General features: G+C 43.7%; 1 protein-coding gene across 5 annotated transcripts in view; it reads left to right on the top strand.

Moving 5' to 3' along the window:
* Nucleotides 1-15664, top strand: part of PARVB (parvin beta) — a 121170-nt gene that overhangs the window by 39872 nt on the left and 65634 nt on the right. For 4 of the 5 annotated variants that reach the window (XM_032781979.2, XM_032781983.2, XM_032781982.2 and 1 more), the window contains exon 2: nucleotides 9184-9273. In XM_032781979.2, the coding sequence (XP_032637870.1) occupies nucleotides 9184-9273 (90 nt within the window). Of the gene's footprint in view, nucleotides 1-1677; nucleotides 1697-9183; nucleotides 9274-15664 lie in introns of those variants that run through there. The other variant, XM_032781985.2, reaches the window with a different exon arrangement.

Here is a 15664-nt window from a genome sequence, read left to right on the forward strand (position 1 = left end):
AAGTTTGGAGAGTGCTGCGGGGGCTGAGAAATCCAAAGAACCCTAGGTAAGGGGCACCTGGCTTGTGTAGAAGGAGGGCAAGAAGCCCCTTCACAAGCTGAAGGGCAGGAAGGGAAGTAACCCAGGGGAAGGAACTGCTAGTTCATGGTTCACCACAAACCTCAGGGCCCTGGGTTGGACCTGGAGGAAGAGGACGGGCCCAGTCCTTCCTCTCCACTCCCTTCCTCAAGGACCATGTTTGGGTAATTAAAGTCGGTCAGAGGCAGCAATGGTGTCCTGACCTTCCCAAGAAGGAAAGCGCGAGCCAGCATACCAGTACCGGGAATTTGCCGCATAGTTAACGACCAAAGCAGACTATGAAGAACTTCAAAAGAATCTACAAACTAAGTGATGGGCAACAAAAATTGGCAAAATGGGAAAAAAAAATTTATGTGGATAACATGTAACATAACACACATTGGGGGGACAAATAACCCCACTTACATCGTATATGATGGGCGCTAATTAAGCTACAACTAATTCAGGAAACGGTCTTGGAGTCATCCTGGATAGTTCTCTGAAGATGTCCATGCAGTGTCCAGCAGCAGTCAAAATACGCAACAGGATTTTAGTGATCATTAAAAAGGGTAGAGAATAAGATGGAGATATTCTTATTGCCCTAATATAATCCATGCACACCACATCTTGAATACTGCGTACAGATGTGGTCTCCTATCTCAAAAGGATATACTGCGCATTAAGAAAAAGGTTCAGAGCAAGGGCACTAAACATGATTAGGGCTTGACGGGTCCCATATGAGGGAGATTAAGCGGCTAGACTCTTCAGCTTGGAAGAGGAGACTAAGGGGGGATAAATGAAGAGTTATACAACTCATGATGTGGGAGAAAGTGAATAAGGAAACGTTATTTACTTATTCCCATAATATAAGAACTAGGGGCCACCAAATGAAATTAATGGACAGCAGATTTAAAACAAATAAAAGGAAGTTCTTCATCACACAGTTCACAGTCAACTTGTGGAACTCCTTACCTGAGGAGGTTGTGAAGGCTAGGACTATAACAGCATTTACAAGAGAACTGGATAAATTCATGGAGGTTAAGTCCATTAATGGCTATTAGTCAGGATGGGTAAGGAATGGTGTCCCTAGCCTCCGTTTGTCAGAGGGTGGAGATGGATGGCAGGAGAGAGATCGCTTGATCATTACCTGTTAGGTTTACTCTCTCTGGGGCACTTGGCATTGGACATTGTCAGCAGACAGGATACTGGGCTAGATGGACCTTTGGTCTGACCCAGTGTGGTCGTTCTTGTATTCTAATGACTGCCTACATGGATCTGATTGCAAAAATGGAAGTATGTTTTTCAAAAGTGCCTACGTCCTGTTTTCAAAATGAGATAGGCATTTAGGATTCTACACCCCCATTGACTTTCAATGAGACTTAGGGTGGAATTCTTAGGTACCTAGGTCTCATTGACTGTCAGTGGAATGTAGGCTCCTAAATCACTTTTGTAAATAGGACTTAGGGACAGGGCTGGCTTTAGGCTGATTCCCCCGAATCGACCCTGCGCCCTAAGGAAGAGCACCTAACTTTTTAATTTTTACTAACCCGGAGTCGGTCTGGGTCTTTGACAGCATTTTGGTGGTGGAAGACCTGGAGCGAGTGAAGGACCCGTCGCCGAAGACTCGGACTGCTGCTGGGTATTCGAATCGGGCCCCGCACTTCCTAAAGCTGGCCCTGCTTAGGGATTGTCTCCACTAGAAAGTTTTGCTCAATTAACTAATATAGTTAGAGCACCAGCCGCCCTCCGCCTACCCCCCCAGCGTGGATGCTGTTATACTAGTTTAGTTTACTCTAGTTTAGGAAGCACAGTAAGCTTTACTGGTATAAGGCACACTTACACCAGTCTGTACCAGGGCTTATGTCGGTATAATTATATCAGTAAAAATTCTCACACCTAATCAACAAGCTTCTAAGTCACAGGCTTTTGAAAATTTGACTTGGGGGCTATAACTGTTTAGCAGAGTCTCTCACATTACTACAGACCAGATGTGAATCAGGAGTGAGACCAATCCTCGTGACTCAGAAGAAGCAAGTTAGCTTTCCCCCCTCCTGGCTGAGGGCTGGTTTACACTAGAATGTTTTGCTGGCATAGCTGTGTCTGGTAGGAGTGTGGGGAAAAAAAATCACTTTGCTATGCCAGCAAAAATCCTAGTGTAGTGTAGATGCAGTTTTACTGCCAAAACAGTCCTTTTGCCAGTAGAGTTTTTCCCATTTGAGGAGCTGGTATAAGCTATACTGGTTAAAAGGCAACCCCTTTTTTGCCAATATAAGGTGCTTTTCCACAAGGGGGGTTTGCTGGTATAGCTCTATTCGTATACAGTAGCTACCCTGACAAGCCCTTTTCAGATGGCCTCTGTTATCTGGAGACTCGTGAAACTTGTCTCAGCTAGACTGAATGTTTTTGCATAACTTTTGTGGGCCTTTATTAAAACAATCTATTGAGTTCTTCCAAGAAATGGATACATTGCTCAATCTTGAATAATTTGTTTTTTGTTGCTGTCTCCATTGTGTGTGTTTGAGTTGTCTGGGTCTCTTTTGTATGTGTATTGTAAGTTATTTTTCCCCTCTTGCTTCATTGCTGTATCTGATAAACAATATTGGTGTGGAGGGGAAAGCGGTGATGCAGAATTGTTACCAGAAAACCCTATGAATACACTTCAGAGTTCACCATGTTGAGAGTACCCCAGCAAATACATATTCACACAGGCATATGCACTAGAATTGTGAATAATCTTGATCTGAACTTTGCAGCTTCATTTAATTTGCTTTCATGGGACAGTGCCTTCTTTTCAGAAACTCTGGCATGTGGAATATTATGATAAACCTGAAGTTTAAACCTCAAAGCAAACGTAGCCACACAGGGGAATGGAAGATGATGAAATAAGACCTGCTATTAGGTCTCTGACTATCTGCATAATTGATCAATGCCTTTTGAACCTCTCATTCCTTTCTGCACTTCAGTATTCTCTTTGATAAGCCATTGTGATTGCTTGACAGTGGGGGAATGTGACTGTGCTCTGGCTAATGGGCAAAGGTGACTGTCACCAGGGACTTCTTGTGGGCTAAGAGGTACCTTTAAAAATCGTGTGTCAACTGTTGCCCCGAGCTGACAGTGATGGACTTATGGCTTCTTTTGTCTCTCTTACAGAACATAAGCTATGTCCCGAATTCCATGCTGGGAGTTCATCCTTCTTGAATTTCAGGCTACCAAGCAAAGTATTTTTTCTCCCCCTACTCTCCCCTCCGCATAACTGCTGCTGTCTTGCTCTCTCCTCCCAAGTCACCATGACCAAATTAACCCAAGTTTGACTGGCCAGGCATGTCAGTCCCTTTCCAGCTGCCTCTCTTCCTTTAACATTTGCACTGTCCAGACTGCACTGCAGAGGTACACTCCAGACCATCGCATACTGTTGGGAGCCAAAATGGCAGGGCTGCTTTGTAAAAAACGAAAAAAAGGAGGTATGCAAAAGGATTTGTCATGCACAAAACTCTAAGGTTTGTAAGCTACCCGTGTGGAGCAGAGTTCTTGCTGTGAGCTTCTGGCTTTTTGTAAGTGAGTCTCTCTCTGCGGGACTGTCTTTTAGAATTCGCTTTATTGAAATGGCAGCGCTTTGCTCTGACTAGGCACTTGCTTCAGAAACAGGACAGAACCTTTTGCTCTTGTGGAATTCAGCCCAGCAAATTGGCTTTTAAGAGCAAACATGTTTCTTCAGCTGTGTGTGAGATGGGCGCTGGGTGCATAATGCATGACTGTATTTATTTCCACCTTTTAACTTTTTCCTTATCTGTTTTTGAGCCCTTAGCCATAGAAGTGGTGTTGTGGAAAGGAGGAGATTTAATTAGGTGAAAATACTTTATTTTGTTTTATTTTTAAAATGCAAAAATTACATTTTGAAATCATCTCCTTCCTTATCTACTTTGGTCAGAGAGCTTCCTTTTTGAATCAAACTCCTGGGGGAATAAAAGCAATTTAGCTGCATTTTAGAAGTAGGCTTGGCAGAATTTTGATGTTTTTTGGACAATTTTGATGGATAGTAGCGACGATTATTTTTAAGCATTTTTTTCAATGTAAGTTGTCAGAGTTGTGGGAAATTATGGGGGGAGGTCAGACAATAATGCTTTAATGGCAGCAGATGTATCGGGTTACAAAGCTTAACATTTTGAATCACAACATCAGATGTTAAAAACATAAAGTAAATGTCCTTAAATCAAACCCTAATAAGTTCTCAAATAGCATTTTTTTGACTTTCCTGTTCTGTAAATTTTGATGATTAGTGATGGAAATACTTTTTCTCTGTTGCGTGTGTATGTACGTGTAAGATGATTGCTGACATTTACCGATTTAAAAAGATCAAATCCTTCCAATCCTTGTTTAAATGTAGTTTTCTGAAAGCATCTTGTATGTTTGTTTAGCACACAGTGGGTGCCAGGTACTTTAAAATGAATGTGCTATCCACGGCAACGACTGTCTCATCATCTATCTTTCCCTAACATTCATTGCAGGAAGGCCCTGGTCCTGATGGGAGATTTTGGGTGCTACAGTAATGGTGTAAATGCTACTAATAATGAAGATAAAACTTCTGCCATGAAGAGTTAGTAATTTAGGCTGAGATTTTCAAAGGCAACTTGATTGAATGGGATTTGGGTGTCCAAATCTCTAGGGAAGCATGTTCCAGATCTGCAAAACCTTATTTGTGATTATTCCTACTTGCATGCGTATTTCCATTGACTTCTCAATGTAAGGAGTACTTAAGGGAATAAGGGTTTGCAGGATTGAGCCCTAAGTGGACACACAGAGAGGATGTCATGCTATGAAAAGACACTTAACTTAACATGTGACTTTTTAGTTCTCTGACTTTTTGTTTAGAGGAATTTTGAAAAAAATTAATAAAATCCTTAGTGTCTTTTTTTAAATTAAATATGTTTAGGTAAAAAGCTACAGTATATACAGCATATTCCATATATAGTAGAGAATGCAGTTTTGCTCCTGTCCTTTTGCAAGAAGTATACAATACCAAAAGTGAGCTGTACCTTATTACTGGCAGGACACACTCTTGTTGCATATTAACTCTAGAAGGTCACTTTAACGTGGATCTTAATCCATCGGCTCTCAAAATATAGGAATCTGGCATTTGCTCCTTCTGGGACCATAAGGACAACATGTGGCATTCAGGGAATTTATACTTACTTGATAGCCTGCCAGAAAGCAGAAACTAGTTCACCTCTTGGAATCCTCATTAGGAAAAGTGGTAAATGGTTTTAAGTGTCTTCTCTTTGGCTGCCAGTGAAATGTTGCACAGAGATTATCGCGTGCGTGTCCCAAGCATTCTAATTCTCTGTTAACCTCTTTCTGTATGGGGGGGGAAGGTGGAGAGTAGTGACGTGGGACTTTATAATGTGTGTAATATATATACAAATGGCTAGAGTATATGGGTTGATCTCACTACAGGAAACGGGGGTAGAGATCTATTTTTAAAAGAACTGCCTGATGGGAGATCGGTGGGGTTTAGATTGCCTTTTTCCCCAGGAAAGGACTGCTCTATTGAGCTTATGGTTATTTCACTGTTTATATGGAAATACTTGCTTTGCCCCAAAAGGGACCCAAGGGCTTAGGCTTCCCGTGTAATCTCCTGCACAGACAATGAAAACATTCTTGGCACTCCTGGAGTGATGTTGCACTTTTTTGGTAGGTTGGAGGAGGACTGGTTATCTACAAACTTAAAGTTCTGCTTTTACTGTGTCTTGGAACCTAGGTCTTTGTATTCCTGTCCACCACACCCTTCCTCAGTGGCCAATACTATGTGAAGCAGGTGATAGCGTAATGCTGACAGACCCCGGTTGTCAGCGGGCAGGATCGAACCTGGGACCTCTGGAGATATATGCACGAGCCTCTACTGCATGAGCTAAAAGCCATATGGCTGTTAGTTAAGGCTGTAGAGCAGACTCATTAATCTCTCTCTAAGTGGTCTCAGTGCCACTAAATGGGACATCACATCCAGGAGGTGTGTGGGTTACAATAGGCAAACCTAAAAAGTTGGGAGAAGCATCCATAAATGTGGCAGCTTTTGTGGCACCCTAATGTATCCTAACTTTTTCTTGGTCTGTTTAATGTCATGAGAACAGGAGATTACTAGCACTTCATGGTAAAAGCAGATTAAGGTTAAATAGGACCAGGATTCACCATAATTTTGAGATTTCCCCCCCTTACATAGGTCCTATCTCTTCCCTATCCCGTAGTCCCATGCTGACTCCCACTGTTCTTGATAATTTTCTTTTTTCCACTCCTGAGTTATTGATCTTCTTTCAAAGCGTGATAGCCCAGGGAGACCAGATCCTAAGGATTCTACCTTAATTCTACTGCTGCCTTCAGATGGGTCCGAAATACTGCAAGAGCTGCTTTCTCATGATATTTTGGCATTTCCACTTTCACTCCTCACCATGACCGTGCCGTGCAGAAAGACGTGAAACTGAAAATGACAGCAGCAGCAAAAGTTATCCAAGCTTCAACCTGGGGAGTGAAGACTGATCGTGGGTTTTTATTTTTCCTTGACTTTATCCATCCCTAAGTTCAGTGTAGCACCAGGCCCTGAAGTGGGTTGTTGTCAGCAGAGATTGAACATGGTGCCTCTGGATCTAGAAGCATGAACCTCTTCTTCTTGAGCTAAAATAATCCAGCTCTGTTAGCCAAGGCTGTAGCAGGCTCATCAATCTCTATATGTGACCAGCCACTACTGGAGATCCGCGGAGCATCGCATTGAGCTTCTGTGGGTTCCAGTAGCCTACATAGTTTCCTTGTACAGTGCTTTTGTCTTATTTCAAACCCATCTGTTCCTTTAAATTAAAATAAGTGGTGGCTTTTGTTATCCATAGGGGCTGTAAGGTGATATCCGTTAATAGTGTGATGGTACTAATAGCACATACAATCCTTTTGCTTTTCTTCTAGCTGTGCACAAACGCTGTTATTCCATCCAACACTGGTGAGAGTTAGGTATGTTAATATTAGTAGCTGAAAGGCCATGCTGCTGCAGCAGTGTAATTTGTAAAGTAGTTTTTTTTTTTTTTTAACACACAAAGAAAAGCTGTAAATAGCTGAACGTCCCAAGGCTGATTGAACCTGGTGATATGCTAAGCAAAAAGGGCTCTCAGCCATGCCTGTAGCCATTTCCGTTGGTTCATACTGACTCAACAGACATTCTAGGCTTCAGAGAGATGTTTGGTGTTATGATGCATGTCAGTTGTGTTGATTTGTTTGTAGGAGGATTGTGCTGGGAGACTTGTTGATTTGTGTGAGTTGTGAATGGGATGGGGATGGTGGTGTTGCCATGAGGGTTATGGGTATGTTTGGGTTATTGCATATGCTGGTTGTGATGTTGTGCGGGTGGTTTTGAGGAACTGTGACAGCTACGCCAAGTAATCCACCATCTCTTCAGTCTCCCTCATACAACCAATGAAATTGTTGTTGAATGAAAATTAGCTGTAAAGAAAGGGTGGTGATTGGTTGAGTTACTGCTGATATCGCAGTGGTGTAGGACTCTTGGACTATCATAGATACATACCTTTACTGTCACACAGGTGTAATTCATAAAGTCAAAATGGCTAAGAACTTAAAAACTGGATGGTAGCAGACCATGAATCAGGGCCGGTGCTACCATTAAGGCAAATTAGGCAGTTGCCTGGGGCGCCAAAAAGCAATGCCCCCAATTTTTTTTTTACAGCGGTTCCTCCCCAAGCGCTGTCGCTGCTCCACTTCTTCCGCCTCCCAGGCTTGCAGTGCCAATCAGCTGTTTGGCGCTGCAAGTCTGGGAGGAGAATTAAAGCAGGGACAGTGTGCTTGGGGAGGACGCAGAACAGAGGTGAGCTGGGGTGGGAAGGTACTGCACGGCTCCCGGCGGGGGGGGGGAAAGGAACTGCCATGGGGACGCCTCAGGGCGGGGGGAAACTGCCGTGGGGGGGAGTGCCTCAGGGCGGGGAGCTGCCGCAGGGCTGCAAGCGGGGGCACAAGGTGGAAGTTTTGCCTAGGGCACGAAACTTCCTTGCACCGTCCCTGCCGTGAATGCTGGCATAATTGAACCCAGTGATATTCTGGGCTAAAAAAACCTCTCAGCCACGCTTCACCCTGATTCAACAGTCATTCTAGGCTTCAGAGGGACATACAGAGTGACAGTCCTGGAATCTTGTTCTATAGATCCATTTTACAGATGGCTGAATGAAGACGCAGACTAGTTGGGCGACTTGTCCAAGATCCTATAGAGAGGTCCATGACAGCTTTGGGTTTAGAGCTCAAGTTTAAAGATTCCAGTCTTATGCTTGATCCCCTAGCCCAGGGGTTCTCAAACTGGGGGTCGGGACCCCTCAGGGGGTCATGAGGTTATTACCTGGGGGGTCGTGAGCTGTCAGCCTCCTTCCCAAGCCCTGCTTTGCCTCCAGCATTTATAATGGTGTTAAATATATTAAAAAGTGTTTTTAATTTATTGGGGGGGGTCGCACTCAGAGGCTTGCTGTGTGAAAGAGGTCACCAGTGCAACAGTCTGAGAACCACTGCTGTAGCCTAGCCCATACTATGCCTCTTTATGATGTCAATGCCAGTGTTTCACTAAAACCCCTTTTACTGTTTCTCAAGTCTTCCTTGGGTTCTTTCAGGCTTTTTGTTAATTACAGTGGCACATAGTGATTCTTGCAGGTGGAAAAGATTGTTCTTATTGTCATAGAAGTCCAGTCAACTAGTGTTTAGTTCCCCTTTCTGTGTCATGTGCAGCCCCATGAGGTGCACAAAAGGAACCATCTTTACTCCAGTCTGAGAGAGCGCCCACAGAGCTCTAAACGCTTCCTGGTGTGGGAAATGGAAATTCTGAGTTCATCTTTACAGCAAGCTTGAGACTCCTGCAAAATAACCTCTGCTAAATCACCAGGCTAAGCAGCTGTTTAATATGAAATGGCAAAATGTTTTGACTCTCTGATTCTTTTCCACAGCAGCTGTGGTATTTATTTCTGTAAGCTGTAGACTCGCTTTGAAATAGGCCTGCCAGATATATTCTCCCACTGTAGCTAAAAAAATGTGTAAAAAGTACAGAATTCTGCGTTTACAAACGTTTTTTTTATTCTCTTTTTCCTTTCTTCTCTTCAGTGAGCGACCTGCAGGAAGAGGGCAAAAATGCTATCAATGCGCCAATGTCTCCCACCACCATTGATATCCATCCTGAAGATACCCTGTTAGGTACAGTATTAATGCTACAGGCATAAGCAAGTGTGTGTTAATGGAGGTCAGTATGTGCGTAGGTATTGAAAATCGAAGTTAATTGAAGCCAATAGAAATGAGCATGAACTATCATATGTAAAATGTAAGAAAAATTAGAAGGGCTGAGAGGAAATTTGAACAGCAGTGAGCCCACTACTCAAGTATGTATGAGCCTGGAAGCTAGCAAGAGAACTGGACTATCAGGAAGACAAGGGCATTGCAGAGAAACTAACTGATTTCTTTGCATCATTCCGTATCACAGAGGATATTGAGGAAATACCTAACCCTGGAACTAGTCTTTTCAGGTAATGAAGATGAGACACTGTCAGAGATTGACATATCAAAAGAGGAGGTCTTGGAACAAACAACTAAATTAAAGAGCAACAAGCCACCAGGGGTGTTTTCCGAGACTTCCGAAAGAATAAATTGGCTGACGTGCTCATATAAATATTGAGACTTCGATTAATTTCACTTATGCACCTCTCAGGCTCCTGGTGTAGTAACAAGTACTGCACCGAACTTTAACAAAGGTGCTAGTGGTGATGCTAGGAATTACAGACCATTTAGCCCTGCTCCAGCACCAGGGAAACTGTAAGCAACAGTAATTAAAAAATAGAATGATAAAACACCTAGATGAACATATGATAAGACAAGCATAGCATCTGTAAAGGATGCCAATCTACTAGAACTTGAGAATGTCAACGAAACAGTGGATAAAAGAGGAACCCATAAATATAAATATAATTTTATTTGAACGTTCGAAAAGTCTTTGGCAAAATGCCACATATTAAGAAATTAAGCAAACTAAGGGCAGGTCTACACTAGAAGCACTACATCGGCACAACTGCACCAATGCTGCTGTGCACCAGTACATCTGGTGAAGACGCTCTATGCTGATGGCAGAGCACTCTCCTGTCATCATAATTATTCCACCTCTGTGTGAGGCAGAAGTTATGTCTGCAGGAGAGCATCTCCCACCGACATAGCACCAGTGTGGACAGTGCTTAGGTCTCAGTAACTTGCGTTGCTCAGGGGGGCATCTTTTTCATGTCCCTGAGCAATGTAAGTTAGGTGGACTTACGTGGTAGTGTAGACCTGACCTAAGTAGTCTTGGGATGAGATGAAAAGTACTGTTGTGGTTCAGAAACTGGTCAAGAGACAGAAAACAGAGTCAGAACAAATGGTCAGTTTTCAACATACCAAAAGTTTTCATGGTAGGGAGTGCCAAGGTTCTCTACACGGTCTGACATTTTTGTGTATTCCATTAATGATCTGAAAAAGGAGGTGAGCAGTGAGATGGAAAAATGAGCAAATAGTATATTTAAGGTAGTTACGATTAGAGTAGACTCTGAGGAAATCCAGAGGGACCCAATTAAGCTAGATGACTGGGCAGCATGATGGCAGATGACATTCATTGTTGACTAATGCAAGGTTTTGCACACCAGAAAGAATAATTTGAAATACTCACACATGCTGGGTTCTAAATTACCTATCAACAAGAAAAAAACCTGGCATCATTGTGAGCATCTCAATAGGAATGTGAACTTATAGCAGGGATAGGCAGCCTTTGGCATGCGGCCTGTCAGAAAATCCGCTGGCGGACCGGGACGGTTTGTTTACCTGTAGTGTCCTCAGGTTCAGCTGATCGCAGCTTCCACTGGCCGCAGTTCGCTGTTCTAGGCCAATGGGGGCTGCAGGAAGTGGTGTGGGCCAAGGGATGTGCTGGTCACCATTTCCTGCAGCCCCCATTGGCCTGAAACTACAAACCACAGCCAATGGGAGCTGCGATTGGCCGAACCTGCAGATTCCGCAGTTAAACAAACCGTCCCAGTCTGCCGGTGGATTTCCCTGACAGGCCACGTGCCAAAGGTTGCCAGTCCCTGGCTTATCGTGTAGCAGTGTCAAAAAAGCAAATAAATGCTAAGATGTGTAAATAATTAGACCAAATATAATTCTGAATATATATCTTGTTATACTTACCTAGCCCCATCATTGTAATATCTGAGCACCTCACAATCTTTAATATATTTATCCTCACAACACCCCTGTGTGGTAGGCAAGTTCTATTATTCCCATTGTACTAATGGGGAACTGAGGCACGCAAGGGTATGTCTATACTAGCGCTATTGTTGGCAAAATGTTTCATTTGGGGTGTGAAAAAAACAGCCCCCTGACCAACATAAGTTTCACTGACAGAAGTGCTGATGTGGATAGTGCCATGTTGCCACCACCACTTGTTGAGGAGTGATTTAATTATGCCAGCGGGAGAATTCTTTCCTGCTGGCAGAGAGCAGCTACATGGATGGTGCAGCTGCAGCAGTACAGCTGTACTGCTGTAGGGTCCATAATGTAGACATAGCCTAGGTTACTTGCCCAAACTCACACAGAGTGTGAAAACTGGGAATTGAATATGGATGTCACAGCTCCTGGTCTCTGAACCTAACCACTAGACCGTCCTTTCTCTCAAAGTATGTATTAAACAAATGGATAATACATTCCAGCCTTGAATGCTGTATTGAGTTGTGGGCATTCCATCTCACAAATGATGAAATAGAAGAAATAGTAGGGGACTAAAAATGGGTCTGAAGAATGAAAAGAGGGTGGGAGAGATTGAAAAGATGATAAATGTTTAGTTCGTATAAGAGACAAATAAGAAGGGCTATGCTAAAGGTATGTAAAATAAGTAATGTGATAGAGGAGGTAAATTGAGAGCTTTTATTTATCCTTTCTGATATTATGAGAACAAGGAGGCACACATTGAAATTAAAAAGCAACAAGGAAATGTCCTTCCCTCCCCACAATATATATTTTAACCTGTGGAACTCATTGGCACAGGATGTCACTGAGGCAAATAATTCTGGGCAGTTGCAAAAAGGAGTAACTATTTATGTAGATAATAGGAAAACCCATGGCTACATTAAATAGGCAAAGGAAACCAGAGAGACAAATCTGCATTCTTCTGGGCATAAACCAGGCACTGACTGACCAGAATGGGGAAGAAAACTAACTTCTGTAGAGCTTATTCCATAATTGAAAAGGCAGGGGACCTAATGCCTTCCTTTGCTGCATCTGGTATTGACTCTTTTCAGAGATGGGATACTGGATTAGCTGGAGCCTTGGTCTAATTCTGTCCTGTTTTGATATAGGTAAGACTCTCAAGCAAATAATAATACATCATGAGGCCTTTATATAAAAAGAAACAAAAAGAGCTTCTCTAATCCCCTCTTCTGTTAAAGGTGGGTGAGAGAGACTGAGAGAGATTAGAGCCCCGCACAGGAAAGGTGGGTGTTGCACAAACATGGGTGAACCCTCTTTTGAAAGTTCGAGCTCGCAACCTCATGGGCTGGGCGTGTGCTGGGTGTAACTTCCCCAGCGTTAGCCTGCTTGACTCATCCCAGCAGACAGGAGGAAGTAAAGAACCAAAAGAAACTGGAAACCTTACAGAATCAGAAGCTCTTCCTAGGTTTGTGGAAAATTTGGCAAACGTTTTCAACGTTCAGTTTAGGTGTTTTTTAATAGATTGTGGACCCTGCAAAGAACTGAGCCCAAGTGTCTGGGCTGGTCTAGGGAAACCCCTCTCAATTGTACAGTCTGTCATATCCACCCAGTGTGAGTGCAGAGCTTCATCACTAACAGCAACGAAACCGTAATACTGGTACAGCGGGTCGTCGTGTTCTGGTGCCTGAGCAGCGGTGCAGGTCAGAGGGCTCTCTGTCCGTGGCACTGTCGCCATCACAACTCCTTTCTGTGACCATGATATTGTTTGTGTGTGGACCACATGTGTTGGCATCTGTGTCCATCTTCCATTCATGTGTACATCAAGGCAACACAAAGGGTAAGTCCACACTGCAAAGAGCTTCCCAGCCCGCACAGAGGGACTCATGCTAGCTCTAGTCAAGCTAGATTGCTAAAAATAGCTGAGTAGACCAAGTCAGGTGGCAGCGCGGGGGGTCAGGTGGAGCTGCTGCCTGGGCAACAGTGTCCACACTGCTGTTTTTAGCATGTTAGCTTGAGTGGTGCTAGGGTCAGTCAGTCTGCCTGCGCAGGCAGGCTTGCTCGCAGTGACAGAATAGATCCACTCAAGCGGGACTGGCTTCTTAAATGGTACAGTGAGATGTGAGGCATGTGTATCATGTATCAAAGGCTTCCGCCTCATAAATCTTAGGCAAGTGTATGCTATGGGTATAATTCTGGCCCATGGAAGTCAATGGAAATGTTGCCATTGACTTCCAGTGGTCCTGGATTTCATCCTGGATGTCTATGTGCACAGCTAAAGTTAAACCTTCCAGTTCTGTTTTAGCTGCAGCGCAATGGATCATGTAACAAGGCTGTGATGCTGCATTCCTGTTGCTGTGTAGCAGCTGTGCTTTCATTTTCACGTACAAAAGCTGTTCTAAACTAAATCACAACTGTCATTTCAGCAACAAAGGAGATTACAGTAAGGAAAGGTGGGGAAGGCTTAGTTTGCTAGCTGAAATTGAGCACCAGAATTTAACAGACTGTAACAACATTGCTCCTTAATATTCGCGTCTAGGGTAGAATGCTGTGTGCACCTACAGATGCGTTCAATTGTGGTGGGGAAAAACATAGGGGGAGCCTTTGTTTGAGTGTATTTGTTACCAGTCCAACAAAGTGTTGGCTCAGCGGGCAAAACCTCAAATGCAATCATCCTTCTAAAATTAATCTTTACTCCTCCCTCTTCTGTTCCTTTGTCTCCTCCCTTCCTTTGGACTTTTTGTCTTTCACCCCCCCTCTTCTTTCCTCTTCCTTGTTTTATCTGTCTCCCCTCTTCTCCTTCCCTCCCTTCACCCATGTGTTATGGAGACCATACTGAAGCTGAGAAGAGCTAGATAGGTCTTCCCCCAGAGCCTGTTGGCATGGTTCTTTCGGTTGGCCCAAGAAACTGTATAGAAAGACAGTCCCTACACTTCCTTGCCAAGGGCTTTAGCTACAGTACTCCTAGCTGCTGCTAACACTGAGGAACTAAGCTGGGTCCCCAGTTCTGATGCACCCAGCTAATTCCTCGATGCCTTCTAACTGTCCCACCCCACTCCACTTCCCATTTGTATGTCCTCCTTGTTCCCTTCCACTTATCCCACTCCACTTCCTGTTCTGTGTCCCTGTTCCATTTCCTGCTCCTTTCTGTGTCTTTTCCCTTCTCCTTCTCCCCTCCCTCCCAAATTGTGTTTGTCTGGCTGCTCCTTAGAGGTAGAAGGAGAAAATATTTCTCTTCTTTCCACTCTTCAGCTCCACCGCAATGGAGCAGATCGCACCTCTGCTAGACTTGCTCTGGGCACTTTCCTCCAGGCACAACTGAATTTGACCTAAATCCTTGTCAGTTTCACTCTTGGTATGGCTACTGGTGTTGACTCAGCATTATGTGCAGTTGCAGCAGAGTAAGCGCAGTCCTTGCTAGCTAGCAAATTTTACAGTGGGATTTGAAAAGGCAGGGAGCAGGAGAAAGGAGTGTGACGGGCTGGGTCACAGAACCCCCCCTTGGGACTGCCAACTGATGTGCCCAGACTACCTCTAAGCCTGTTTTCCCTGGCAGCTTGAGACTTCAGTACCTTTTCTTGTTTGAGCCAGGCACACTTGCCTGCTGCAAACATAGGTCCAAGTCTGAACCACGTTCCCCACAAGCTGCAGGCTTAACTGAAAACAGCTTAAGAATTGCTCCTGTCTCCAGCACTCAGATACCCAGCTCCCAATGGGGTCCAAACCCCAAATAAATCCGTTTTACCCTGTATAAAGCATATACAGGGTAAACTCATAAATTGTTCACCCTCTATAACACTGATAGAGGGATATGCACAGCTGTTTGCCCCCCCCCCGCTATTAATACTCTGGGTTAATTAATAGGTAAAAAGTGATTTTATTAAATACAAAAAGTAAGATTTAAGTGATTCCAAGCAATAACAGACAGAACAAAGTGAATTACCAAGCAAAATAATATAAAACATGCACGTCTAAGCCTAATACAGAAGAAAACTGAATACAGCTAAAATCTCACCCTCAGAGATATTTCAATATGCTTCTATCACAGACTGGATGCCTTCTTAGTCTGGGCCCAATCCTTTCCCCTGGTACAGCCCTTGTTCCAGGTCAGGTGGTAGCTAGGGGATTTCTCATGACTGCCGCCCCCTTTATTCTGTTGCACTTCCTTATGTATCTTTTGCACAAGGTGCGAATCCTTTGTCCTTTTCTGGGTTCCCACTCCTCCTTCTAAATGGAAAAACACCAGGTTAAAGATGGATTCCAGTTCAAGTGACATGATCACACTGTAAGACTTCATTACCCACTTGCCAGCACACACACATACAAGAAGACTTACAAGTAAACAGAGGCATTTGCAACCAATTGTACTGGTTAA

This window comes from Chelonoidis abingdonii, chromosome 1, assembly GCF_003597395.2.
Source record: "Chelonoidis abingdonii isolate Lonesome George chromosome 1, CheloAbing_2.0, whole genome shotgun sequence".
In the NCBI taxonomy this organism is placed as follows: domain Eukaryota; kingdom Metazoa; phylum Chordata; order Testudines; family Testudinidae; genus Chelonoidis; species Chelonoidis abingdonii.